Genomic DNA, 26,871 nt, shown 5'->3' with positions numbered 1-26,871 from the left:
GTCAAGTCTCCTCCCCTTGGACTATAAGTTTTGGAACCCAGCTTACCCTTCCGCTTTTCTTTGAATCTTCTGGGAAGGAAAGAGCCGCCCATCTGGAGGAGAGAAACTTTCCACCTCCAGTGCTGGGCGGAGTTGGCACAGGAAATGGGTGGGCCGGAGCTGACTGGCCCACGGGCCCATTCCCCTGATTGGGGAAAGGTCCAAGAAAAGCCTTGGCGTTGGTGCCCCAGCCCACAGGAAGAAGCCTGCACATTTTCAAAGTTGCACCCGAGCATCCTCATTCCCACCCCTACCTTGCCTGCTGAAGATGCGAACAGGCTAGCACTCCTGGAAGACCAGACAGCCTAACCAAACTGAGGGAGAGAACACATTGATGTGTTGCTCTAGGCCATCTCTCTAACTGGGTATAAAACACCTTGCAAGTCCCATTACAGTTCGGGTTGGATGGGTGAGTGATAAGGAGTCTAATCTAGGTGTTAACACAACAGCTAACGCCCCAGGGACTTCCCGGGGAGGAGGGAAAACACCCATGTACATATTTTCTCTAGTTCTGATAACGGATTGCATTTAATGAGACATGCCAAAATCAGCCCAGCCCTCAGCTAACCGCTTTCCCAGGCTTCACCTTTCAATGACCATAAAAGATAGACCTGTAATTAGCCCCATTTAACAGACTTCAAAACTGAGGCTCAGAGTGTTAGTGCTTTGTCGACGGTGACACTCTTCATTAAAAACTGGTATTTGAACCTTTCACCGCTTGTGAGAACTGAGGATTGTTTTCCCTTGTGCCATATGAGAAATCAGGTTTGGAGACACTAGGTATATCTCACCAAGGCTGGCTCCCGAACCCTGCATTTGTCTTCTCTGGTTAAAGACATGGACGTTAACAAGAATCTCCCACCCAGAGCTAAGGAACGTTAGCTCTGGCTCAGTGAACGTTTCTTTCCCTTTCACAGTCTCTACAATTTCTCTACTTGGAAATGGGGTACCAACCAATGCCACAAGGTTGCAGGCAGGAAGGGAGACGGCCGAGGCAGCTCTTTTGAAGGGCAGCACCAAGTTGAGGGCTGTTACTTCTTGGAGTTCACACGTCCCCCCAACCCCATCCGGCTCGCGGGCGCCCACCAAACTGTCTTTGCGGTCGGGACTCGTTCCCTCCACCCCCAAACCGGGTACCCGGGTGTCCCGGTCCGGACGCTAGGTCCCGGAAGCAGGGTCGCCCCGCCCCGTGCTGCAGCCCCGCCCGCCTTCGGACGCAGGGGTGGAGGGGTGGAGGGGTGGGGGTGCGGCTCCAGGAAACGGCGCGCTCGCAATTCGGAGCTCCGACCAGCTCGACGCGCCGCGACGGCCCGGCAGACTCAGCCAGCCCACCAGGCGGACCCCGGCGGCCACCCCAACAAGCACAGCCTAGGTCCGAACCTCAGACGTATCTTCTCGGACGGGGCGGACAGATCAGGCGACATAGAAAGGGGCTCCAGAGACCATGGGGACCCTGGCTGGGCCAGCAGTGGTGGGCGAGAGGGAGTCCCGAGCCTGAGAAGAGGTCTGGGAGAGCTGCTCGGCCATGACTTCAGTGTGGAAGCGCCTGCAACGGGTGGGCAAGCGGGCCGCCAAGTTCCAGTTTGTGGCGTGTTACCATGAACTGGTGTTGGAGTGCACCAAAAAATGGTGAGTAGAAGGGGAACCTGAGGGAGTCCCCTAAGACTGATGTGGGATTCAACTTAGTTTGACTCGTTTGAACCTGAAAAAAATCCCCTCAAGTCTAGCTAAAGGGGTTCCCGCCCTAGGTATTCCAGGCACCCAGGTACCTTGCAGGTTGGGGGACTACGGGTGTGGAGGACCTTGTGGAGAACTCAGAGGCTGCAGGAGAATCTGCCTTTCCCTGCATTTAAATCAGCTGTGGTCAGGGAGTGAAGGAGAAGTCAAGCCAAGAACAGTGGTCCAGGGTGGCAGTGGAAAACAGAACAAGTTTTTAGGTTTCCAGGTGGCCTAGGCTGGGAAAGACTTTATGGTTCTTAGTCCAGTTCAGGATGAAGATGTGGCCTTCTCTTTTTCTGCCCCTCTTCCTTCAGCCAGAGTGGGCCCCAGAGCTGGGGATGTCTCCACAATGTCCTTAAAAGGGGAAACTGAGCTTGGAGAGATGAAGAGGGAGGCGGGGAGAGGCTTAAAGGGGCCTGAAGCCCTAGGAAGTGGTGAGTTCAGGAGAGGGTCCGTGGAGGGAAAGAGTTGGGTGAGGGGACAACACCCAAGACAGTACAGGTCTTGTCCTGGACTGTCAAAGGCCCCTGGGGGCATCTGGCTCACATGCCCCCACCGGCCAGCTGCCCAGGCCCCTGCGTCACACCCTAAATATATGTGTTCAGCGGTGTCAGCTTCTCTTGGCTGGATTAGGGCACAGCTGTGGGGGCCTCACAGGCCAGGCAGGGCTAAATATAGACTCCCAAGGGGGAAGAGCTGGGGTAGGCCGGAACTATGGGGTCTAAAGGGAGGCGGAGGAGCAGAGGCTGGGGTCTTCGGGCTGGGGCAGTAACCATTAATCTCTGGCCTTGAACATGCTGAGCATACGGGGAGGCCCTGTATGCAGTAAGGGGTGAGGGAGAAGAACAACTAGTTGGGGTAACACAGGGGAGCTGGCACTTGAACTCTGGCCTCTGGCTCCTACTCCAGCATTCTGGGTGAGGCCAGAGGGACGCTGGGCATGGTTCTGGTGAGCAGACAGTGTCAGTGGGCTGAGTCACAAGCAACTTGGGTAAGGCCTGCTGGGTTTCTTAGCCAGGAGCCCAGGACAGGAAGCTGGCCCCTGCCTAGGTCATGGCTTCCCAAGAAGGCGTGCCGGCCTGAGTCAGGCTGCCCAAGCAGGCCACACCCTCCCTAGACACCCTTACTGTTTCCCTTTTCTGGGAAGGCTTTGCCGGGCTTTGCCTGTGGTTTGGAGCCCGGGGATGGTTTCTTACTTCTGGGTCAGAGGACTCTATAGACTCAGTTGTGTGACCTTATCTAGCTTACTTCTCTGTGTCTCAGAAACCTCAAGGGGTTAACAACCGTAAACCACTTGTCCTGCCTCAGCCTTGAGAGAGATAGTGAGCTGGGCAGACCTAAGCCTCCAGTTGTGGGCCTGGAAACAGGCAGGGAATGTTCTCTCACTTCCTTTGCCTGATCCTTTCCTTGACCAACCCTACTTTCCTGGGCAGAGGTCAGACACTAACCCAAAGAAGCCCTGTGCTAATGGCCCAGCCCTGTGCAGCTCTCTCCTTGTGCATCTCTGCCACACGTGTCTACCTCCCCCGAGTCTTTGCAGCACATGCTTGATGTTCAGCATAGCTGTCACTGCTTGGCAGTCTCCTCAGACTTTCCTGAGACTGCACTGCCATCATCCCTTTAGAGTGGTGGTCAGTGGCCCTGGCTTTGAGGAAGTAGGGGCGCTGCTGGACCCTGCTCAGGGACACTGAGTGCAGTAAAGGGCTGCCCACAGCATGCCCTCTGTGGATGGGGGTATGTGTAATGTCAAGCTGACCCTGTGCTTCTCTGGCCTCATTCCTCCTGTTTACTGTCAGTCAGTCTGCCTCTGCCACTCCCCTACCCTCAGATCCTCGCACTTGGCCAGTTCCTCCACTTGGAGCTTCTCTGAATGTCTGCACACAAAGCCACCTCCTCCACTCCTGCCTCTGCTCAGAAACCCAGCCTCAAAGAGACCCCAGGCAGGCTCTATTACAGCCCCCTAAGAGTCACTTACTCATTTCTTTTCTATTTTTTTCTCCATCTTTATTAACTTGAGTATTTCTTTTTTTTTTTTTTTTCTTTTTTTCGGAGCTGGGGACCGAACCCAGGGCCTTGCACTTGCTAGGCAAGCGCTCTACCACTGAGCTAAATCCCCAACCCCAACTTGTGTATTTCTTATTTACATTTCGATTGTTATTCCCCTTCCCGGTTTCCGGGCCAACATCCCCCTAACCCCTTCCCCTCCCCTTCTCTATCGGTGTTCCCCTCCCCATCCTCCCCCCATTACCGCCCTCCCCCCAACAGTCACGTTCACTGGGGGTTCAGTCTTGGCAGGACCAAGGGCTTCCCCTTCCACTGGTGCTCTTATATTCATTGCTATCATTTATTTTCTTACACACACACACACACACACACACATTTTCAAAAAGGATTTATTCATTTTATGTATGTGAGTACACTGTCACTGTCTTCAGACACACCAGAAGAGAAGAGGGCATCGAATCCCATTACAGATGGTTGTGAGCCACCATGTGGTTGCTGGGAATTGAACTCAGGACCTCTGCAAGAGCAGTCAGTGCTCTTAACCGCTGAGCCATCTCTCCAGCCCATTTGTTTGTTTTTATTTTCTTTTGTTTTGCTTTGAGACAGGGTCTTACCACATAGCCCTGGCAGTCCTGGAATTTGCTATATAGACCAGGTTGTCCTTGAACTCAAAGACCTGCCTCTATCTACCTCCCAACTGCTAGTATTAAAGGTCTGCACCAGCCAGCCAGACTTCATGCCTAAACTCTTCTTCTACTTTCCTTGTCCTCGAGTCCTGTCTTCTCCTTTGCTCTGCCCTCAGAACAGGGCTGAGCGTCTAGAAGCTCTCCACAAGTATTTCCAAACAGATGGGCTGCTTTATTGAGACTTTGTCTCCCCATGTTTCTGTGTACACACGTGTGTGCGTGTGGCTGTCCCTGTCTATCGCTGTCTTTTGCATAGGCCTCACTGGGCCAGGATGTTCCAATCTCCACTGCCCAGGCCTTTGCCCTTTGCTCCCTGCCCCACCCTACATGAGAGGCTCCACCTACACTCTGTGGCCCGAGATAAGAAGCTGCCCATGCCCTCTCCTCGGGAAGAGGACCAGGGGAGACCCCCTCCGTCCCCGCCATCCCCCCCACCCAGGGAACTAGAGAGAAGAGGAAGGGAAGATGAGGAAGCTGGGTCTGCCTAGCTAAGTGGTGCTTCCCTATCCTCCAGGCAGCCCGACAAGCTGGTGGTGGTATGGACTCGGAGGAACCGACGTATCTGCTCCAAGGTGAAAAAGATTGGCAACTGGGGGTCCAGGTTGGGATGCAGTCAAAGGCCAGGGCCAAGGAGAAGGTAGATGGAGTTGATGGGGGAGTGGACAGGGTCAAGCCACATTGGTGTCTACAGGGAGAAAGGAAGATGAGGTGAAAGAAGATAAGGGCGGGGTAGTGATAGGGTAGAGCTGGGCTCAGGAGAGGGCTCTCACTTCCCCTTGCAGGCCCACAGCTGGCAGCCTGGCATCCAGAACCCTTACCGTGGCACTGTGGTGTGGATGGTTCCTGAGAACGTGGACATCTCTGTGACCTTGTACAGGGTGAGTCCTTGGAGCTCAGACATGGACAGGCACAGGCAGAAACTAGTGATGCTGGGTAGCCATGGGCACTCCTGGAGGACTGCTCACCCACAAGAAAGAACTAAATGGTGGAACCAAAATCTTTGCGAGGTTATTGCAGGTGGCTGAAGTGCTCTTGGAGGGGGAGTGTTTAGTAAGAAATCCTGTAGTAAGAAAGTCACCTGAGATCAGAAGCCAGGGTATAGGGATGCAAAAGATGGTGTAGCAGGTAAGAGCCCGGGTTGCTCTTCCCAAGAATCTGGGTTCCATTCATAGCACCCACATGGCCGCCAATAGCCATCTGTGGCTCCAGTTCCAGGGGGGATCTAACACCCTCTTCTGCCCTATAGGGGCAATACACAAATGTGTCCAGTCACAGTCACACATGCAGGCAAAACGCCCAGACACATGAGAGAAAAATAAATATTTTAAAAAGAGGAAAAAGGAGTCCGAGTAGAAGGATGGCTGGAGATGTGGCTCAACGGTAGAGAATATGTGAGGTTTTTTTTTTTTTTTTGGTTCTTTTTTTCAGAGCTGGGGACTGAACCCAGGGCCTTGCGCTTCCTAAGCAAGCGCTCTACCACTGAGCTAAATCCCCAGCCCCTGAGAATATGTGAGGTTTTGGGTTCAATCCAGTACCCCCTTCCCCACCACACACACTCAAAGAAGCCAGAGTGTATCTCAGGGGGGAACGGTAGGTACGGTGGCCCCGCCCCAGCCCCAGCCAGTGCAGATTGTTCTTCTGGTGTTGCCCTCCTTGAAACCCTATGCTCACCAGTACTCCCCTCTCCAGGACCCTCACGTGGACCAGTATGAAACCAAAGAATGGACTTTTATTATTGAAAATGTGAGTGTCTGGGTAGGTTGGGCCTGTGATCTCAGGGGCCTCAGGATAGCAACTGATGCTTCCTCCTCTGTCTTCCCGCTTCCCCTGCCCACAGGAATCCAAAGGACAGCGGAAGGTACTGGCCACAGTTGATGTGAACCTGGCCCAACATGCGGGGCCCGTGCCCGCTCAGGTTCCACTTCGATTGCGGCTGAAGCCCAAGTCTGTGAAGGTAGTGCATGCTGAACTGAGCCTCACCCTTTCTGGGGTGTTGCTGCGTGAAGGCCGTGCCACGTGAGTGCCTACCTGTGTTCCTGACCCTCCCCGGCTAGTGATCTCCGACCCCGGCCTTCACTCCCGATCTCAACCCCACAGGGACGATGATATGCAGAGTCTGGCCAGCCTCATGAGTGTGAAGCCTAGTGATGTGGGAAACTTGGATGACTTTGCCGAGAGTGATGAGGAGGAAGCCAATGGCCCTGGGGCTCCTGAGGTCCGGGCTGGAGGTCCCCAGTCAGGTGGGCTCACAGTTATCTATGGGCTGAGACTGCCAGGGCCCAAGATGGATGCAGCATTCCTGGGTCCCAAGTGCTGGTTGCTCTGGGGCAGGGCTGGTGCATGCCCAGTGACAGGTGCTCAGTACTGCCCGGCAGCTCTGATTGTCCCAGCCTGGTTGGTCCTGAGGTTACATCAGTCTTAAACAGAATTCTGCAGAATGGACCCACGGTGTCACCCCATGTTCCTGGCCATCTCATCTCTAGGTGGATGCTCATTTAGTCCCTTCTAGGCCCAAGAAGCTGGGTCACATGATACGCTCTGTCCAGTCTCCTACCCCCGACCCAGTCTGTCTTCCCTCTGCTGTCCCTCCCCTCTCCTCCTTAAAGCCTTTTGTCCTTCATTTTTGTGGTTCTTTCTCACTCTTTCTCTTTCTGCATCTGTGGGCCTGCGTCTTCTTCAAGGCCGGGGCTGTGCCCTGAGACTGGGGCGTTTCCCAGGTAGGCCCTGAACTCTAGTTGGGGTCAGGGTGGGGCCAAACTGTAGAGTCCTGCCTTGGTCTGATTATACCCCTCCAATGGATCCCTCCTTCAGATCGGTCTCGAGAGCTGAAGACACTCTGTGAGGAAGAAGATGAAGGGCACATTCAGCCCCAGCAGGCAGGTGAGACTTGGCCTGGGACTGGGGTTGGGGACTGGACCTATGTCACAATGCAGTTCTCAGCGTCCCCTCCCTTTTCCCCCTAGCTGCCAGGCCCTCTAGTGCTGAAGACACCAGCTGTGCCCCTGTGAGTGCCCCTGCGCCCCTGGCAAGGGCCTTCCGGGGCCAAGGGTCAGAACCAGCTGCTATAGCCGGGGGCCAGGTGGGGCCTGAAACCCCAAGGCCCCCACCATCCCCACCAGAGACAAGGTAAGGAATCAGCTCCATTGCTGTTAGAAGCAGATACAGACACCCCAGTCTCCACCCTTCTCTCTACTGCTATAACATTCTAAAAGGTGGTGTAGGGCTGAGAGTGCACCCTAAAAGGAGGGAGCCCCCCAATATTTGTTTTTGCTTTTTCCTCAGGTCAACTGGGCAGCCAGATCAGAACATGGTCCCCACCCCAGCCCCTCGGCTCCGGAAAGGCTCTGATGCACCCTGGTCCCCAGTCCCCTGCAGGGGGGATGAGATCCCCAATACCTCAGAGGATCCTCCAACAGGAATGGGCTCTTCTGGGGAGACCCAGACCCAAATAAGCTCTCAGAAAGGGACAGAGGCCCATGGAGCCAGGCCAGAACCAGACATTGAGGTCAGAGGCTCCAAAGACGATCTGGGAGGAGACAGATCCAAAGTTGAAGAGGGGGACACTGGGGACATGCCAGGGCCTAGTGGGGCAGAGAATAGAGAGAAGGGCACTAAGAAGTCGTACACCACAGCTGGCGAGGCTGAAGAGAGCTCAAAACGTCATCAAGTAGATGCTGAGCAGAAGTCAAAGGTACAACATAGAGCCACAGAGGGACCAGAGGCTGCAGGGCTGGTGCCCAAGGCAAGACCTGGGGAAACTCCTGAGGCCCCACCTAGGAGTGCTCAGAGGAGAATGGGGGTTAGGACTCAGGAAGAGGCTCCCAGTGACCTGAACCCCCCTCCAGCTGAGCCTGAAGAGCATCTAGGGGATCTCAGGGATGCCAGGCCGGCAGGCCAGGAGAAAGAAAGCACAGAGGTGAGGGGTAGAGCCCCCGCCATTGGGAGGACAGGCCTGGAGCAGGGCCCCTCTGCTGGAGCAGCTGGTGCTGGGCCCCAGGTGAGCTGTTTTCAGGGAGTCCCGTCAGTTGGCCAAGGGGTGGTATCTAGAGATCAGAAGGCCCAGGAGGCAGAAGTTGGGGAGCCAAGGGTTCTAGAAACAGAGGCTGAGTGGGTGCCATGGGAGGTTATAGGGACACCAGAGACAAATGCTGGCTCACTAGAGTCCCCAGATATAGAGACTGGCACAGCAAAATCTGAAATATTGAAGGCCCAAGAGTCAGAAGCAGCAAGGTCAGAGGTCCTGGAGTCAGAGGCTACTGGAACAGCAGAGTCTGAGGTGTTGAGGACTCAGGATAAAGAGATTGTGGTTCTGGGGATGCTAAGGACAGGAGCTGAGATCAGGGAGCCTAAGGAATTTGGGATCCAGAAAACAGAAGTTGGAGGTTCTGCAGTTCCAGATACTAAAACAGTAACGGCAGAAACTAAGACATTAGAAGCCCAGGGGATAGCAGATGGTGGGGCCTGTGTGTTGAAGATACAGGCTGAGGTATTGGGAACCCAGAAGACAGAGGCAGGGGAGGCAGAAACTGGAATACTGCAGACCCGGAAGGTAGCAGCTGAAGGTTGGCAGGCTCCAGTGGTGGAGGCAGAGATGGTGGAGTCTGATGAATTGGGGATGCAGGAGACAGAGGTGGAGATTGGTCGGATTCCAAGAGTAGAGACTGAAACAGCAGGAACCGAGACATTGGGGGTCCACAGAATAGCATTTGAGGATTCTGGGTCCCCACAGATGCAATCTACAATAGTAGGGGACCAGGAGATCGATGTTTCAGTGACAGAGACAGCAGAAGATGCTATACTGGGGACCCAGGAGCTAGCAGCAGGTCATGGAGTACTTGTGATAGAAGCTGAGCTACCAGAATCCAAGATTGACAGGTCCCTGGAGACAGAGGAAAGAGGTTTAGGGGTTCTAGATACTGGGACAGCAGAAACCAAGATCTCAGGGACACCAGAGAGAGCACCAGGGGTTTGTAAGGTGCTGGGAATAGGAGCTGAGGTAGCCAGGGTCTTGGAAGAGGAGGCTGGCTCTTCAGAAGTCCCAGAGACAGAAGCTGAAGAAACTGAGACACGGGGAGCCAAGGAGCTGTGTGGGAGTTCTGCGGCACTGAGAGTTGTGTCTGGGAGACCAGAATCTAAGATATTAGGGGCCCAGAAGACAGAGGTGGGAGGCACTGGGCTGTCACAGGCAGAGGTTAGAGGGACAGAGTCGGAAATATCATCTGAGGGTTCAGGGGGTCCAGAGTTGGAAGATAAGTTGGAAGAGTCTGAGATACTGGGGGCCCAGGAGAGAAAAACAGAGGCTCGGGAGCTCTCAGAGGTAGAGACAGTGAATCCTCAGTTCACTGGGACCCAGAAGGACTTGGAGATCACAGAATCAGAAGCTAAGACAGTAAAGTCCGGGATTCCGGAAGCCCAGGAGACAGAAGCAAAGACAGCTTGGACCCAAGAAATAGAGCCAGGGGATGCTGGGGTCTCCAGGCCAGAGGCCGAGGCACCGAGGGCCCAGTGGACAGAACCTATAGTTTTGGAGTCAGGGGAGGTAAAGACTGACATTTTGGGGGTCCAGAAACCTGGGGCTTGGGGAGCTCTTAAATGTGAGGCCTTAGGAGTCCCTATGACTAAGCAAGGGTTTTCTGGGGCCAAGGAAGTAGTGCCAGAGGTATCCAGAGTACAAGAGCCAGAAACTAAAGTTTTGGGGATAGAAGAAGCCAAATCTTGGACTTTGGGGCAACAGAAAGCAGAGAGGGAGGGGTTTGAATCTCCAGAGAATAAATCTGATATTTTTGAGGCCCAGGAAACAGAATCTGGGGTCTTGGGAACCATGAAGGGGAAAGAAGCCGATGAAAGCCTCAAGGAGGCCAGCCTGAATAAGGCACAAGTGGCCAGTGAGGCAGGGGCTGGGGTACCCAGGCCCTCAGGGGCCTCTTCCCCAGAGGAGCCTGAAGAGGACAGGAGGCTGCCGGGCAGCCAGGTAGGGTTGGGGGCCATTGGGTGCCAGTCTGCTTTCCCACTAACCTGGGGCTGATTGAACAGTGGCTCTGCATGGACCCACCTGGTGGACTGAGATGTGGGATTTTTTTTGGGGGGCGGGGGGTTCGGCTTCAAGAGGGTCCATCATCCCTCCTCCCTCAGGATGCCCTGGCCCTCCCACCCTGCTGGGCTGCATGGAATGCATACCCCTTAGCTGATTTTCTGAGCTGACTTTGAGGTGTGGCTGCTGGTGACCTCTGACCTTGCCTGCGTGCCACTGACCTTTTAGGTGACCTTGGCAGATAACTCCACTACCCTGAGCTGGAAACCTTTTTGCCTGGCCTCAATACTCCGGCCAGTAGTCTCCGGTGACCCTTGTAAGCTCAGAGCTTGGGTGGTATTGTGCCAGACCTGAGCTTCCCCCAAAGGGCATAAGTTATTAGAATACATTCTCTAAGTCAACCCTTGTGTCCCTAGGCACCATCTGCCCTGGTCAGCTCCAGCCAGTCCCTGTTGGAGTGGTGCCAAGAGGTCACCAAGGGCTACCGTGGTGTCTGCATCACCAATTTCACCACATCCTGGCGCAACGGCCTGGCCTTCTGTGCTATTTTACATCGATTCTACCCAGACAAGATGTGAGCTGCCAGGGATATAGGGCTGGATGGGGAGTGAGCCTGCTGGGACATCAGTGCCATCCATACCTGACCAGCACTCTCTCTCTGCAGTGACTATTTCTCCCTTGATCCACTCAACATCAAACAGAACAACAAGCAGGTGAGATGAGGAGGGAGCCATGGCTGGAGACAAGGTCTAGCTAGAGATCGAGGCTGCCGGCCTGAGAATTGGAGTCTGAGGTCCAGTCCCCTGGCCTGGCTTTTAGAAACTTTAAAATCTTTTAGGTTATTAAATTGTTTGTTTCCCTAGTTTTGTTTTGGTGTTTTAAATTTTAAAAGCATATTTTTCCTAGGATTTTTTTTTTTTTAAACCATCCTAACTGGGTGGGCGATGTACAGTTGCTAGGTAACAGCGAGGGCGGGCCTTGATGTCAGATTTCCCTCTACTGGAGGGCCAAGGCGTTGCTAAGCAAATCCTGGCTTTAGAGTCTCTGGGACCCCCTGGGCTGGCGTGGGTCTGGAGTGTTGCTGGATGGATGCGGCTTCTGACCAGAGTACACTCTTCTAGGCTTTTGATGGCTTCGCTGCCCTGGGCGTGTCTCGGCTGCTCGAGCCAGCGGACATGGTGCTTCTGTCCGTACCTGACAAGCTCATCGTCATGACGTACCTGTGCCAGATCCGTGCCTTCTGCACTGGGCAGGAGCTGCAGCTGGTGCAACTGGAGGGCGGCGGTGGCTCTGGCACTTATCGTGTGGGAAACGCCCAGCCGAGCCTGCCGGACTGCCTAAACGCAGGAGACCTGGCGCAGCGGCTACGCGAACATGGGGCTGAAGCGTCTACAGAGCCTAAGGAGGCTGTGAACCGCGGGACTGGGGCAATACCCAAGGTAGCCTCCAGGGACACGGACCTGGGCTCCTCCTCTAAGGATGGGGAGGCCGAGGTTGCCCAGGAAGCAGTCCCTCAAGAGGCATCCTCCGACGGCCCTAGAGCCAGGTCGTCCACATCCCCCGTGGTCCCCACAGAGGGGCTGGTGAATGGAGTTGGGGCGCCGGCTTCTGTGAGTGGTGTGAGACTGAGACGGTCCTCGGTCAATGGGGAGGCTGGGCCAGTACCTCCACCCCGAGCACATGGCTCTTTCTCCCACGTGCGTGACGCTGATTTGCTAAAGAAGAGGCGATCCAGACTAAGGAATAGCAACTCCTTCTCGGTGGATGACCAGGATTCTGGAACTGCAGTTGGAGCAGGGCCTGCAGGATCTGGGGCTGTGGTGAGTACCCCTACTGCAGCATAGGACAGTGGGGAGCTTTCAGAAATCGGCCCTGAGCGGCCCCAATGTCACAGCAGGTACAGGAGTGGCAGTTTAAGTGAAGCGGCTTAGCTGGATGCTGGGGTGTTGTTCTGTCAGGTGGACCCTGGTGCTGTGGAAGGAGCCCCTGGTATGGTACTGAGCTTCCTATGAGGAGACAAAGCCTACAGGCCCAGAACACCTATACTGCGTTGCCAGTTTTGAATGTGTGAGCGGTTTCTAATACTTGGTACCCAGTTTGTAGAAACATAGGCTGTATAGGAGGTTTGCAGAAGGGTCCAAGTTTAGTACTGGTCTTTGGGCCTTTTCTTTCTCTGTGTGTGGCCCTGGGCGTCACCTAGCAACTAGGACCCCCTCCCCCCATAGCCAGGGGCAGGGATACTGTCCTCTAGTGGCCCCTGGAGCTCCTCCCAGCATCCAGATTCTCTGGGTGGAATATTTAACTCCTGAGGCTTAATGAGAGGAGGTGGGACTTCTTGCCTGGGAGTGTCTAGGTCTCAGGTCATATCTTCCTCTCCCTCTTCTTTCACACACACACACACACACACACACACACACTGCAATGTGCTAAAGGAGAGAAAATACTACAGGAAGCCCAGGGACTGAAGATGAACTTTGGCTATAGGCTATAGGCTTTTAATCTGAGGGTGACAGTAGAAGGGGTCACTGCACACCTGCACACCTGCACACCTGCAGCTGCTGTTTGGAGAGCATCAACGGAGAGCAGCTTTGTGGAGGAAGCAGCTGGTCCTCAAGTTAGTTGGTAGGATATACAATTTTCCCTAGTGAAAAACAAGACCAAGGAAATAGCCTAGGGGTAGAGCGGTTGCCCAAGAGGTCCTGGTTTCAAATGCTAGTGTGGAGGGTCTGGAGAAATGGCTCCTCGGTAAGGAGGACTGATCTACCTGATACCCGAGTTCAATTCCCAGCAACCACATGGCAGCTCAAACGCTAGAGTCAGTATAAAATAGCAAAATGCTGGGCTTGGTGGAGGATGCCTATAGTCCTAGCACTTGGAAGGTAGAAGCAGAAAGATGAGGAGTTCAAGCCATTTCAAAACAAAACAAAACAAAACAAAAAAGCAAAACATGCCAGGGCCGGGTGTGGGTGTCGGTGTGGGTGGGCTTAGTGGGTAAAGCATTAGCACCACAAGCTCCAGGACCTCAGTTGGGATCCCCAGCACCGTGGAAAAAGCCTGTACCAATCCAGGCTCCAGGTTCCATGAGGGATACTGTCTCAAAAAATAAGACGGCAGGGTGATGGCTTATCAGGTGAAGGTTCTTGTCACCAAGGCTGATAAACTGACCTCTATCCACACCGTAAAAGGAAGGAATCAAACTCCCACAAGTTATCCTCCTACTGTCACCCACGTCTTGGGGCACACTACCTATTCCCCCATACATAAATAAATCTATTAAGAAAGCAAGCAAGCAAACACAGTGGAGTGTGATGAAAGAGGACAACTGGTCTACACACACACACACACACACACACACACACACACACACACACACAAATGTATACGCAAGCATACAAGACACACATACATAACATACAATAAAACAGGAGCGAGGAGGTGGGGAGGGAAGGGAGAAAGGAAGAGAGAGGGAGAAAGGGAGGGAGGGGGCAGGGAGAGAGAAACAAACAAAAGAAAACAGGAAGGCATGGTTCTCAAATTAGGAGATCCACACAGGCAAAAGGGCGGTCTCAGGAAGTTCAGGTCTCATTTAGGGACTTGAAAGTCATGTTCATGAAGTCCCCAGATGGCTGTGAGGTAGTCAAGGGAATAGGAGCCCTGAGGGAAGGTCCGGAGACAGGGGAATCTGGGAAAGAGAAGTAGAAAGGCATTTCCTGGAGGAGGAGGTGGAGGTGGGACTTGTAGCCCAGCTGGCTAATGTAGGTCAGTGGCCCTTTAAATCACAAAGGGGCGGGTCCCCCCTTCTGGGGCCCACAACTGGTCTTTCCGAGCCAGGCCCTGCTCTAGCCTCACTGGAGATATTTGATGGGTGGGACAGAGGAGCCTTTCTCATTGGCTGACTTTGTCCCTATAGTTTTAGGAGGTTGTTCAGCCCGACTCCACCCTTGGAAGCTCCCCAAGGCCTGGAGTAGGATGAGATCAGGCACCTTGAGGCTGAGGTGGGGTAGAAACAGCTGCGTGAGAAACATGGGTGCTTTTAGGGCAGCCCAGCAAAGAAAGTATAGAAAGAGGAATTTGGGTCAGACACGAGGAAGAGGCTTTGGAATTCCCACTAGGGCTGTGTGAGTAAGCACAAACGTGGTTGACCTTTTCGTCCTCAGCCTCCTATTCAGCCGGCTCTGCCAGGTGGGCCATCTGCACGATTACCTGGCTTCCCACAGTGTCCCTTACAGGAAGCAGGACTCCTGCCTTTTAAGGATGGGGATAGTGAAGTTGAGGGAGATGAAGAACTGAGGCAAAGGGTTATGCTGCTCCTGCTATCTGAGTCTGTGGTTCTAGTCGTTGCCCTCTGCTGGGCCCTGCAGGGAGTGGGGGGATCAGGGGTGAAGGGTGGGGGTGGGGGTGGGGAACTGGAGGGTGGGGTCTTTTTCTCCTGAGAATAAGATCAAAACACTTTGCAAAGTGGCATGAAGCCACACTACATGGTGTCAAAATTATGGGCTAAATGTTTCCCTAGATGCCTGACTGGAGTCTTGCATCAGGGCTGGGATCTATCCCCAGTTTTCACACAAAGATGCTATCAAGCCCCGTGGGGTAGTATGTCCAAGTCTGGGAACAAGTTGGGTTTTATTTGTTTGCTTGGTTTTGGTTTTGTTCCTTTTCCCTGAAACAGGATTTCTTTGCTCGTATCCCTGGCTGTCCTAGAACTTACTCTGTGGACCAGGCTGGCCTCAAACTCACAGAGATCTGCCTGTCTCTGCCTTCTGAGTGCTAGAAGTAAAGGCGTACACCACAACCACCAAGCTGGAAATGAATTTTGAGTCAGACAACCCTGGACCATAGATCAAGTTCTGTGACAAACTTCATTTCTGGCTTCCTCTTGTCTTGTCTGCACAGTGTGACTAATCACTGCCTCAGTGGTCCCTGGAGAGACACCAGTGCTTAGTGCTTAGTGCTTACTGTCTTTAGTTGATGTACCTAATGTGTTGGACCCCTGGGCTAGCCAAAGGGTCAGTCTCTTGGGAAGATGGCTCAGGGTTAAGAGTGAAAATTGCTCTTACGAAGGGTCTCAGTTTGGTTCCCTGTGCCCATAGCCAGTGGCTCATAGTGTAAGTCTGTAACCCCAGTTCCAGAAGCTCTGACAGGTTCTTCTGGCTTCCAAGGACACCTGCACTTGGATGCACGTACACATGATTTTAAAAATAAAATAAACCAGGGCTTGGGGGATGGCTTAATGATTAGGAGTGAGTATTGGTCTTCCAGAGGACTCAAGTTCAATTACAAGCATGTAAGACAGGGAGGTCACAACAGCTTGTGAGTCTAGTTCCAGGTTAACTAATGCCTCTGGTCTCTGAGGGCACTCACCTGTGTGTGGCATGCACGTGATTACAAATAAATATTTAAAAATGTTTTAATATGCTAGGTGGAGGTTGGTGCTACACGCCTTTAATCTCAGCACCTGGGACGCAGAGGCAGCGGCATCTCTGAGTTCCAGGACAGCCTGGTCTACAGAGGGAGTTCCAGGACAGCCAGGGTTACACAAAGAAACCCTGTCATGAACAAACAAACCAAAACAAACAAGACCAAAGAAACTTTAATGGGACTGGAGAAATGTCTCGATGGTTAAGAGTACGTGTTGCTAATCCATAGGGCCCAGCATCCACATCAGGTAGTCCACAATTGCCTCTTCCTGCTCTAGAGGGATCTGATACCTCTGGGCTCTGTAGGCACATGCATTCACCACACACACACACACACACACACACACACACACACACACACACACACAAAATAAATTTTAAAAACTCAATCTTTAAAAATAGGTAGGGGGGTTGGGGATTTAGCTCAGTGGTAGAGCGCTTGCCTAGCAAGCACAAGGCCCTGGGTTCGGTCCCCAGCTCCGAAAAAAAGAAAAGAAAAAAAAAATAGATAGGGGAGGGGTTGGGGATTTAGCTCAGTGGTAGAGCGCTTGCCTAGCAAGCACAAGGCCCTGGGTTCAGTCCCCAGCTCCGAAAAAAAAAAGAAAAGAAAAAAAAATAGATAGTTAGGTGGTGCACACCTTTAATCCCAGCACTTGGGAGGCAGAGGCAGGTAGATCTCTGTGAGTTTGAGGCCAGCCTGGACTACATAGCAAGTTTCAGGTCAGCCAGAGCTACACAGTGAGATCCTGTCCCAAATATATAGGCTGCCTCTAGTTAAAGAGGATGCACGAGTAGGTATGTGGGGTCTGAGCCACCATGAGTAAGTTCTGGGGTGATCAATGCCTCAGTGTGGGGCCAGACACTAGAAGGCCAGGAAGAGAGGCCGAGGTGTGGAGGGACGTGTGAGGGGCCTGTTTGCAGGAGGGGTCCAAGCTGGGCCAGGAAGGGGTAGTTGGTTTGGAGCAACTCAAGCTGGAGAGTGGTTTCAGATCCAGGAAGTTTTTTAGGGAACTGAAAGGCCATTGCTGTGGCCAGAGGGTGGTGACTTGGTGGGCCTTGTGGTGGGAAGGGGATCGAGGCTGTGCTCCCCAGTCCTGAGCGCTGAGACTGGGGGCTGACATGGGGTATGGAGAGAGTTACACCATAAGTGGATGTTTTGGGGAGGCCTCCCAGTTTGAGTTGGAAGTGAGTGACGGTGGAGCATGGTGGTGACTGGTGGTACCACTGCTATCCCAGTCCAGGCAGGATAGCACCCGAGCCAGGAAGGCTTGTCTGATGGGCACACATTGGGGTGAACAGTTGGGCAACTCCTTTAGGTTCCACACCTCTGAGCCATAAAAGTGGCTAACAGTATTGTTCAAAGAGCCAGACTATTAGTTAAAGTTAGGCCCCATGGGGGCTAGACAGACAGTGGCTTAGGGGTTACGAGCACTGGCTTCTTTTTTTTTTTTTTGAGCACTGGCTTCTATTGCAGAGGACCTGAATTGGGTTCCCAGCACCCACATGGTGTTGAACCAATTTCCAAGAGATCTAAAGGCCATCTGACACCCCCTCCTGACCTCTGCAAACACCAAGCACCAGTACACCACACATAGATACATACATACTGGAAAAACACTCATACCATAAAATCAATATAGACTATTTTAAAAAATAATCGGGCCCTAGTAACAGGGAGTGGGGTACAGTGGGAGCCGGACAGCCTTTCCAGGATAAAATTCTTTAGTTCCTGCAAAGACCATGGCTGGCTCTAGGTATGGGATCCTAGCAGGTAGGAGGGCGCCCCCTTGTGGCCAGAGGGTAGATGCTGACTCAGGGTAGCCTGGCTTCTGGCTTCAGCAGCACTAACAGTGTTGGAGGCTCCCACTAAATGCAAGAGCAGATGACCTGAGGGTGCTCTTTGAAGGAAAGAGGAAGTGGAAAGAAAGGGCCCCCGCTGTGTCTTTCCCAATCTTTTGTCACTGACTAACCCTAAAAGAATTATCAACTCAATGTCCCCGAAGGAGCATTTGGAGGCAGAGAGGTGGGGCGGGTGACCCTGGGCCCAGGCCCTGGATGGGAGTGAAGGCATGGCTTTTCCTTGAGGAAGTCCTTTATCCTGAAGGAGGTGCTTGAGGAACAGGAGAAGCAGCTGGACCAGAGGTCCTCCCTCTGCGGTGTACGAGAGTTTTTGGTTATCTGCAGTGACCTGGACTGTTGGGAACTAAGAGTCCCGCTCTCATTAGACTCTTTCCACAGGAAGGCCCAAACCCTGACTCCAGCCTTGACTCTGGCACACTCACAGCCACAGCCCCACAGCAGCCACCCAGTAAGTTGTTTGGAAGGTGGGGGTGGTGACCGAGCTCAGCTCACAATGTTCACAGATCCTTCTGAGGGCTTCCCGGGTGGGTGGGTGGGCAAGTGGGGGGAGTGGGGGGTGGGGGGTGGGAGGGTTCTGCTAGCTGGAGGGACCTATCCTGGTTTCTGTCTGCAGGTGGGAACCCTCCTACTGAGGAATCATCCCCTAACCCCGGGGAAGAGGCTGGCCAAGTAAGGAGGAGAGCTAGGTGGGCAGGCAGAACTGTTGTGGTACTTTGTGAGAGGGCCTGGGATGAGCTCAGCTGTCCTCTCCTTCCTCTTGACCCTTTCAGCAACGGTTCCAGGACACAAGTCAGTACGTGTGTGCAGAGCTGCAAGCCCTGGAACAGGAGCAGGGACAGATAGATGGGAGGGCCGCTGAGGTGGAGAAGCAACTGAGGAGCCTCATGGAATCAGGTGGGACAGGCATTTTGGGGCTCACTCCTCAACAACCTCCCTAGATCTGCCCAGCTCTGCAGCAGTTCCTGACCCCGGGGGGAGCTAGGAGGAGGCCCTGCTAGCGTCCCTTTGGTGGAAGGAGCTTACTGGTGGGGTGTAGCCCAGACCTCAGAGATACCACAGGAAAACAAGCCCCCTTCCCCGATCCCCAGCTGCTCTGCCCTGCCAGGAGGCATCTCTGGTGATTGTCCTGGCCTGATTCAGGTGCCAACAGGCTGCAGGAGGAGTTGCTGATCCAGGAATGGTTCACCCTGGTCAACAAGAAGAACGCGCTCATTCGGAGGCAGGACCAGCTGCAGCTGCTGTGAGTCTGGGCTCTAAGCCTCCTCTCTGTCTGCTCACCCACCCTGCTGGCTCAGGACGGCCTAGAAGGCAGTGAAACTTACTTTGGTTAAGAGTTACCTACTCAAGGGGTTGGGGATTTAGCTCAGCGGTAGAGCACTTGCCTAGCAAGTGCAAGGCCCTGGGTTTGATTCCCAGCTCCGAAAAAAAAGAAAAAAAAAAAAAAGAAAAAAAAAAGAGTTACCTACTCACTTCTTTCTCCTTTTTTCAAAGATCTTTTGGGAGAGATTTTGCTCAGTCATTTTATTATCATTTTGCCTTGTCTAACTTACTGTAGTAAAGCATACACCTCTTTTTTTTTTTTAATTATTTATATGTATATGAGTACACTGTAGCTATGTTCACACACACCAGAAGAGGCACCAGATCCCATTACAGATGGTTGTGAGCCACCATGTGGTTGCTGGGAACTGAACTCAGGACCTCTGGAAGAGCAGTCAGTGCTCTTAACAACCACTGAGCCATCTCTCCAGCCCACACCTCTTTTTTAGTAATTTATTTTAATGTTATTTTATGTATGTGGTGGGAGGGTGTCAGATCTTCTATAACTGGAGTTACAGACAATTGTGAGCCACCATGTGGGTGCTGGGAATTGAACTGAGGTCTTCTGGAAGAGCAGCCAATGCTTTTTAACCCCTGAGTCATTTTTCCAGCACCAAAGAGAATTTGTTTGTTTGTTAGAGACAAGGTTTCTCTGCATATGTGACCCTGGCTGTCCTGGAACTCTCTCTCTGTAGACTGTGCTGGCCTTGAAGTCTTGAACTCATAGAACACCGCCCCACTCCAGCCCACCCCCCCCTCCACCCCACCCCCCCCTCCACCCCACCCCACCCCCACCTCTGGCTCCTGAGTGCTGGGATTAAAGTCGTGCACCACCACGGCCTGGCTAAGCGTATACATCTTTTTTTTTTTTTTAAACATTTATTTATTTATTATGTATACATCATACAGCTTTCTGCCTGCATGTATGCAACTACAGGCCAGAAGAGGGCACCAGACCTGATTATAGGTGGTTGTGAGCCACCATGTGGTTGCTGGGAATTGAACTCAGGACCTCTGGAAGAGCAGACAGTGCTCTTAACCTCTGAGCCATCTCTCCAGCCCAAGCATATACATCTTAAGTTGGTACTCTTTAGTGAGAAATCAGGCCCTCCACTTTGACTCTAGCTTTACAGTAAGGAGAATGAGCTGAGAGACATCTGAGCAGGTTCAGAAGTGGGGTGGCCAACCCCTCTCCCTACCCTTGCTTTCACCACGCTGCATGCCAGAGGCAGCTTTGCTTCCTGTGTGCAGTTTGAATCATTTCCCCAGAACAATGTTAGCTTACTTTTTCTTCTAAATAATCCTTAAAAAAAAAAAAAAATAGAAGAGGGGTGTGGGCAGGGAGAAACCTACATATCCACACCGTAACGGAAGGGCACCTGGAACAACAGGGAGCTCCGAGTGGGCATTGGCACAGGACACCGAGGGTCTCCCAGCCCTCTGTGGAAACTGATAGAAAGGAAGTGGTCACAGCGCTGGGCGCTTGCATCCCACTTCTTTTTTTTTTTTTTTCGGAGCTGGGGACCCAACTCAGGGCCTTGCACTTGCTAGGCAAGCGCTCTACCACTGAGCTAAATCCCCAACCCCTGCATCCCACTTCTAACCTAACATACTTCTCTAACAGCATCGAGGAGCAGGACTTGGAGCGGAGATTCGAACTGCTGAGCCGTGAGTTGCGGGCCATGCTGGCCATTGAAGGTAGGAAATAGGACAGCCTAGGCTGGAGGCAGAACGAAGCCCAGGTAGGCACCCTCCTGATTCAGGCTCCTGGTTTCTCAGAGTGGCAGAAAACAGTTGCACAGCAGCACCGGGAGCAACTCTTGTTGGAGGAGCTGGTATCACTGGTGAACCAGAGGGATGAACTGGTCCGGGACCTGGACCAGAAGGAACGAATGTGAGTGGGGGACCTGGATGGCTTTGGAGAGGCCCCAGGGCGCACTCCTGGAGTGCCGTGTTTGCAAGGCTTGCAAGTAGGGTCAACTTTGAGACTAACTTGAACCCCTTGTCCTCAGCGCTCTGGAGGAAGATGAGCGCCTAGAACGAGGCCTAGAGCAGCGGCGTCGAAAGGTGAGCCGGCAGCTGAGCAGGCGGGAACGCTGCACCCTGAGCTGAGCCTCCTGTCCAGTTAGTCGTGGACCCTCCTCGTCACTCCCCCGCCTGTACAGCGGAGGACAGGCCCCCCCATGCTCCTCCAGCGGGCGGAAGCAAGACCGATCAGATTCTCGGACTGGAGCAGTGAGCCTACCAGGCAGTATTTATTTATCCGAGTGTATGTGAGTGTGTGGCGGTGGCCAGGATCCCCCAAGCAAGGGATGGTGTGGGAACGACACCCACGTCCTCCTTCCCTTCTGAAGGGAGCAATAAAGTTGAACTACAACAAACCAGTGCCTGCCCTTACTCAGTAGGGCTTCAATGGGAGGAAGAGGGTGGGACTTAGGCTAATAATGCGGATGTGTACGGGATTCTCAACCTGGAGCCGCTGAGCTTGGTGGTACACAGATGCGGCCTTTCAAGGATTGAGGACCCGAGGGTGAACACATTTTGAAAGAAAATCTAAAAACACAAGTGTGATGGTGTACACATGTAAAACCTTTAAATACAGTATTTGGGGTGATGGTGGAGGTTAGAAGGATCAAGAGTTCAAGGCCACTCTCTACTACGTTGATGGTGGCACATATAATTCTAGTGCGAGGGAGGCAGAGCTCTGTGAATTCAAGGCCAATCTGGTTTACATTGTTCTTATGTTTGGTTTGTTGTTGTGCTGTTGTTGTTTTCTGAGACAGGGTTTCTCTGTGTTGCCTTGCCCATGCTGGAACTCACTCTGTAGACCAGGCTGGCCTTAAACTTAGTGATGTTGTTCTAAAGAAAAAAATATTGAAACAGGTCATTAAGATAGGGTGGAGAGGGCTGGAGAGATGGCTCAGTGGTTAGGAGCACTCACTGACTGCTCTTCCAGAGGCCCTGAGTTCAAATCCCAGCAACCACATGGTGGATCACAACCATCTGTAGTAAGATCCGATGCCCTCTTCTGGTGTGTCTGGAGACAGCTACGGTGTCCTTATATATGTTAAACAAATAAATCTTTTTTAAAAAAAAAGATGGGGGGGTTGGGGATTTAGCTCAGTGGTAGAGCGCTTGCCTAGGAAGGGCAAGGCCCTGGGTTCGGTCCCCAGCTCCGAAAAAAAAGAACCAAAAAAAAAAAAAAAAAAAAAAAAAGAGAGATGGGGTGGAGAGATGGCTCAGTGGTTAAGAGCACTGACCGCTCTTTCAGGGGTCCTGAGTTTAATTCCCAGCAAACACATGGTGGCTCACAACCATCTATAATGGGATCTGATGCCCTCTTCTGGTGTGTCTGAAGACAGCTACAGTGTACTCAAAATATCAATCAATGAACCTTAAAAAAAAGATAGCTCAGTGGATAAAAACATTTGTTGAGCAAGCTTGAGGATCTGAGTTCAATCCCTGGGACCACCTGAAGGTGGAAGGAGGGAACCAACTCCACAAAGCTGTCCTTTGACCTCCAAACATGCTCAATGCCTCCCTGCCTGAGTGTACCACCCCCACTAGATTGTTCGGGGGGGGGGGGTTAACATAAACACACTCTCACAGTTGAATTTTTTCCTGGTGCTGGAAGATCTAGCCCAAAGCCTCTTGGTGTAAAGCAGTCCATTTAATTTTTAACATTGGCATCATCCCATGACATCTTCATTCCCATAACCCCTTCCCCCTGTGCTCTTCAGGCCTCCTTAGGGCCTCCTGCTCAAGGTCCTCCAATGATGGAACTGGGTTGCTGTCACCTTACTTGCATCAGCAAGCTGGTGTCTGTTGTGATGCTGATGCCGGGATGGTTTGTCCCTTGACTGGGGCGTCAGGCGGCATGGTGCTCAGAGCCAGCTCATCTTGGCCTAGGATGCCATCTCGGTCTTCATCGGGTCTAGAGCTACTGGGCCCAAAGAATTTCACCACGGCTCGGACCTGTGGCAGCTCTGAGAACGTCTCTACTGCTAACAACATGGCCAGGAGCCCCAGGAGCAAGTAACCTGGGAAGAAGAGGCGGTCAGGGCAGCTCTTAGGATACTCAGAATGTTCCCCACCCGCTTCCCATGGTGACCATCCACCATGACACTACTTGCAAACTCTCAACATGTCTCCCAGTGTTCTTTGAACTACAAATACCCATTCTGTGCCCTAGGGTAGGATCTCTTTGTGGATTGTAGCCCCTAGTGGTCTATGGGAGTTGTAGTCCAGACCCCTCTACCCTCCTCTTTTCTGAACTCACCAAGAAGTGCAAACTGCCCAAGGCGATAAATGGCTGGATGCAGGCCTCTTCCCTGGGCAGGCAGCAAGTCTCCTAGGCCGATAGTGCTGAGTGAGCCGAAGCAAAAGTAGATGGCTTCTAACAGGCTGCAGTCACCCTGTATGCCCCACAGCACCAGTGCTGGCAGCAGCATGAAGACACAGGCCACCAGGAGGCCTAGTCCTGCTGCCTGGAGCAGAGCAGCCTGCGCTGGTGCCAGCTGCCAGCGAGCAGCTACCCAGGCACCTGGGCAACTGAACACAGGGAGCAGGCAGCGGCGCAGGGCAGCCACAAGTGCTAGAGAGGCCGGCAGCCCAAGTGCCGCGTAGACCACACAGAAGGCCTTTCCACCTGAGGAGAATGGGGCCATACGGCCATAACCTGGAAGAGAGAGGGCAGCGAGCTTTGAGTGGGATGCCATGGCGGTCACTCTTTCTCCATCACCTCCCACACACGTATGCCTTTGGGTGATGTCATGAATGCTTCAGGCTGGGGTCCTCATTCACTGCATGGTGGACTGGTTTCTTAACCTCACTGGGTTACTCTTGGCTTCTCTGGAAAATTAACCCTGAAGACACATGCCCTAGGCTAGCTGGAACAATTTAAAGCTGACATTCTGGCTTTGAGAGGGCCTTCCTCTTTCTCCTCACTTCAGATGAACCTAGGGAGCCTTATGCATCCTAGGCAAGTGCCCTACAGCTGATGAATCCCTAGCCTGATGCTGGCTTCCTGGGGCTTATGGGTTCTTATCCTAACCAATGCTTCCAAATCTTCAACCTGCCATCTGCTTTCTTTCCCCAAATGGGTATCTGCCCGGGCCCTGGGTTACCGTGAGGGAAGCCGGCGGGAAAGAAGACGTTCTGAAAAGAGGCAGCATGCACGAGACACAGCATTTTAAGCCAGAGAAGCAGGAGCAAGAAAGGGAGAAGGAGGAGAGTGGGGCATGCTGGGAGAACAAGATCACAGGGTCCATGGGTTACAAATGCCAAAGCCCATAGGAGTCAGATGTGAGGTAAGAGAGTAGTGGGTGGGCCAGCGGGCATGTGTTCTCGAGACAGGTTCCGTCCTGTTCCAGCCAATTGGAAGAGAAGTTAGAAAAACACATTTCACTTTGAAAAGTATTTAGACTATTTGCAGGACAACAAAACCAAACCAAACCCCTAGGACTATTTCAGTGCCTAAGCACATCTGTTCTCCTAGCCAGAAATTTCACTAACCCTACCCTGTTTCTGCACCCTGTTGACTGGGCTCCAAGTACATCACCACTTCCTCTTCTCAGCCTCTCTTGAGAGGGTGACTCTAAGCTGTGCTTCCTACGGCATCTCTCTAACCAGAGTCTATCCCACCCTGATGTACTTATTCCCTGCCTGGCTTCAGGCCTATGTGACCTGGGCTTTTGCTGGATTCAGAGTACTGAGGGGTAGGGCTAGGGAGGCCACACCCCTCCTGGCAGCTTAAGTGGAGGCACCAGTTGGGGTGTGTTGTGTGGGGAGCCCTAGTTGTGATGTCAGGCCTGATAGAGCCATGGCTTTGTCTGGAGCTTTGGGGTGGAGGAAGGGCTTGCACCCTATAGCTCTTGGATCCTCCTCCTGATTTGCCTGGTGGTGGTGGTGGCCTACCGGTGGTGGTGAGGATGCTGGCTGTAAACAGCAGAGCTGAGGGCAGATCCCAGTTGCTTGTCTCTGAGCCGTTCCCCAGGCTGGAAACTCCATGGGCCTGTGCTGTCAGGACCGCACCTAGCAGCTCCTCCAGTGCTTCAGGTGGCAAGCAGGCCCTGTGCTCTGCCTGGAAGGCAGCCAGCTCAGCCTGGAGCTGGACCTGGAGGTGGAGAGCTGGAGGGCCCTCCAGGGCCTGAAGCACCACAGCCCCAAGGCCCATGGCTAGCAGGTGGGCCATAACGAGGAGCAGGTATCGGGCCCATGGTTTCAGAGTTCCCATAGCATGGCACTCTGAGCCTGGGAAGGTGAGGGAGTAGCCTAAGCCACCAGTGGCACCAGGGAGGGGCTGTGAAGGGCGTGGCTGGGAGGAGGTGCTGCGTGGGTAGGTGGCTGAGATGACTAGGGTGAATGTGAATGGAGGGAGGTGAGCTGGAGCACGCCCAGTTTCTGGGGCAAGACATGGCAGCTGTGCACTGGGGGTGGGTGGAGGAAGACACTGGTGAGAAGATGACTGAGTGAGGAAATGCAAGCCTGGAGAGGGCCTCACACCATCGCAGGCAAGGTCACACCTCCTCAGTCACGTATATATCACTCATTCAGACACCAGGGAAGAAGACAGAGGTTTGTCCTCTCCTGGTGCTCCCACAAGGAATCTGCTGACAAACCACCAGGGAGGGCAAGCTTCCCAGGGAAACTCTTTGAAGGAAGTAATATTTCAATCCAAGAATGAGCTAGTTATGGCCCTGGAAAGATGGTCTGCTATGGGGAACACTTGCTACTTTCTCAGAGGACCTGGGTTTGATTCCTGGCACCTACATGGTGGCTCACAACTGCCTTTGACTCTAGTTCCAAGGCATCTGACAACCTTCCTCTGGCACAAGTGTCCCAGGCACACTTGTGGTAAAGACATACACGCAAGTCAACCATCTATATAAAAAATATAGGGCCAAGTGTGATGGCGCATGCCCTCAATCCCTGCACTTGGGAGGCTTCAGAAGGGTGAGATTTCTTTGAGTTCAAGGCTATCCTGGTCTACAAAGCAAGTTCCAAGTCAGTTAGGGCAACAGAGTAAGACCATCTCAAATACAATTAAATAAAAATTTAAAGATAACATCAGGGAAAAGTCAACCATCTGAGTCAGAGAGTAACCATGAAGGGACCGAGGAGATAGGGCTTTGAGGACAAGCAGACCAAAGATCTCTAGAGGATGCGGTGGCATTCTAGGTGGACAGTGGCCCTCTGAGCAGAGGGTGGATGAGGCACCGTGGGACTCAGATGGACAGTTGGGGAGAATATGAGGTGAGGGCACTTACACATCCTGTTCGCAGACCCAGAATGGCTACCTTGTGTAAACTGGGGGACTTCACTCATAAACTGTGGAAGGACACTGCCCTAAGGCACCGAGTGGGAGCCTCAAGGCCAGGTCAAGAACACCAGGGTTGGTCACCATGCTGCTGGTGGGTGGGTTCGTTCATATCCAGGGCATGGACTAGAGACAAACCCTTGAGATGTTCCCCAGAGGGCTACAGGTGAAAGATCTACCTGGGGCAGAGGCAATGGGTCCTGGGAAAGATTCCTAGAGAAGATCTTGCAGTTGAGCCCAGAAGACAGGCAGGGCCCACCAGGCAACAGGGAACAGTGGGGCAAAGCATCGCTTGAATGGTAGAAATGGCTCAAATAAAGATGCGGCGTGGACAAGGCCTGGCAGTGGTGAGGAGCTGGCTGGGATGGGCCCTTAAAGACTGTCCAGTCGGTGGGCTTGGTCCTAGGAGAGGAGTGTGGTACAAGGCATCCTAGCTTTGCCTCAGCCAGTTATCTGCCCATTGTTTTAGGGGCATGA

At 52.9% G+C, this 26,871-nt stretch overlaps 2 protein-coding genes across 22 annotated transcripts; one reads left to right on the top strand and one right to left on the bottom strand.

Moving 5' to 3' along the window:
- Positions 1-543: 543 nt before the first annotated feature.
- Positions 544-21,457, top strand: Ehbp1l1 (EH domain binding protein 1-like 1). Of its 21 annotated transcripts, none has more exons than XM_039079584.2 (21): positions 1,257-1,668; positions 4,963-5,020; positions 5,231-5,326; positions 6,138-6,191; positions 6,286-6,464; positions 6,546-6,688; positions 7,130-7,165; positions 7,260-7,328; positions 7,412-7,574; positions 7,731-8,139; positions 10,237-10,419; positions 10,896-11,053; positions 11,144-11,192; positions 11,601-12,299; positions 18,135-18,204; positions 18,370-18,425; positions 18,527-18,650; positions 18,897-18,996; positions 20,701-20,774; positions 20,856-20,970; positions 21,089-21,457. In XM_039079584.2, exons 1-21 carry the CDS (start codon positions 1,565-1,567, stop codon positions 21,186-21,188), a joined length of 3,039 nt encoding a protein of 1,012 aa, XP_038935512.1. In that variant the 5' UTR covers positions 1,257-1,564; the 3' UTR covers positions 21,189-21,457. The 21 variants fall into 21 exon arrangements, 19 of the variants coding, with proteins under 19 accessions (XP_038935526.1, XP_038935489.1, XP_063120442.1 ...); XM_039079570.2 differs by having other exon boundaries at positions 1,267-1,668; positions 7,731-8,445; XM_039079546.2 differs by having other exon boundaries at positions 1,262-1,668; positions 7,731-10,419.
- A 1,270-nt stretch (positions 21,458-22,727) lies between these two features.
- Positions 22,728-25,346, bottom strand: Kcnk7 (potassium two pore domain channel subfamily K member 7). Its single transcript, NM_001427489.1, has 3 exons — positions 24,993-25,346; positions 23,356-23,754; positions 22,728-23,116 (listed from the first exon to the last, which is right to left on the bottom strand). Exons 1-3 carry the CDS (start codon positions 25,309-25,311, stop codon positions 22,884-22,886), a joined length of 951 nt encoding a protein of 316 aa, NP_001414418.1. The 5' UTR covers positions 25,312-25,346; the 3' UTR covers positions 22,728-22,883.
- Between the last annotated feature and the right edge of the window lie 1,525 nt (positions 25,347-26,871).

The sequence above is a fragment of the Rattus norvegicus genome, chromosome 1 (genome assembly GCF_036323735.1).
Source record: "Rattus norvegicus strain BN/NHsdMcwi chromosome 1, GRCr8, whole genome shotgun sequence".
In the NCBI taxonomy this organism is placed as follows: domain Eukaryota; kingdom Metazoa; phylum Chordata; class Mammalia; order Rodentia; family Muridae; genus Rattus; species Rattus norvegicus.
This window is presented reverse-complemented; position numbering and strand designations above follow the sequence as displayed.

Excerpts from the sequence above, each read along its gene's own strand:
- Ehbp1l1 (XM_039079546.2), top strand. The coding sequence starts at position 1,565 with ATGACTTCAGTGTGGAAGCGCCTGCAACGGGTGGGCAAGCGGGCCGCC. Across the intron at positions 18,205-18,369 it reads AGCCCCACAGCAGCCACCCA|GTGGGAACCCTCCTACTGAG; the intron begins GTAAGTTGTTTG and ends TTCTGTCTGCAG. Across the intron at positions 20,971-21,088 it reads CTGGACCAGAAGGAACGAAT|CGCTCTGGAGGAAGATGAGC; the intron begins GTGAGTGGGGGA and ends CCTTGTCCTCAG.
- Kcnk7 (NM_001427489.1), bottom strand. The coding sequence starts at position 25,311 with ATGGGAACTCTGAAACCATGGGCCCGATACCTGCTCCTCGTTATGGCC. Across the intron at positions 23,755-24,992 it reads CAGCATCCTCACCACCACCG|GTTATGGCCGTATGGCCCCA; the intron begins GTAGGCCACCAC and ends TCTCTCTTCCAG. Across the intron at positions 23,117-23,355 it reads TGGGCAGTTTGCACTTCTTG|GTTACTTGCTCCTGGGGCTC; the intron begins GTGAGTTCAGAA and ends TCTTCTTCCCAG.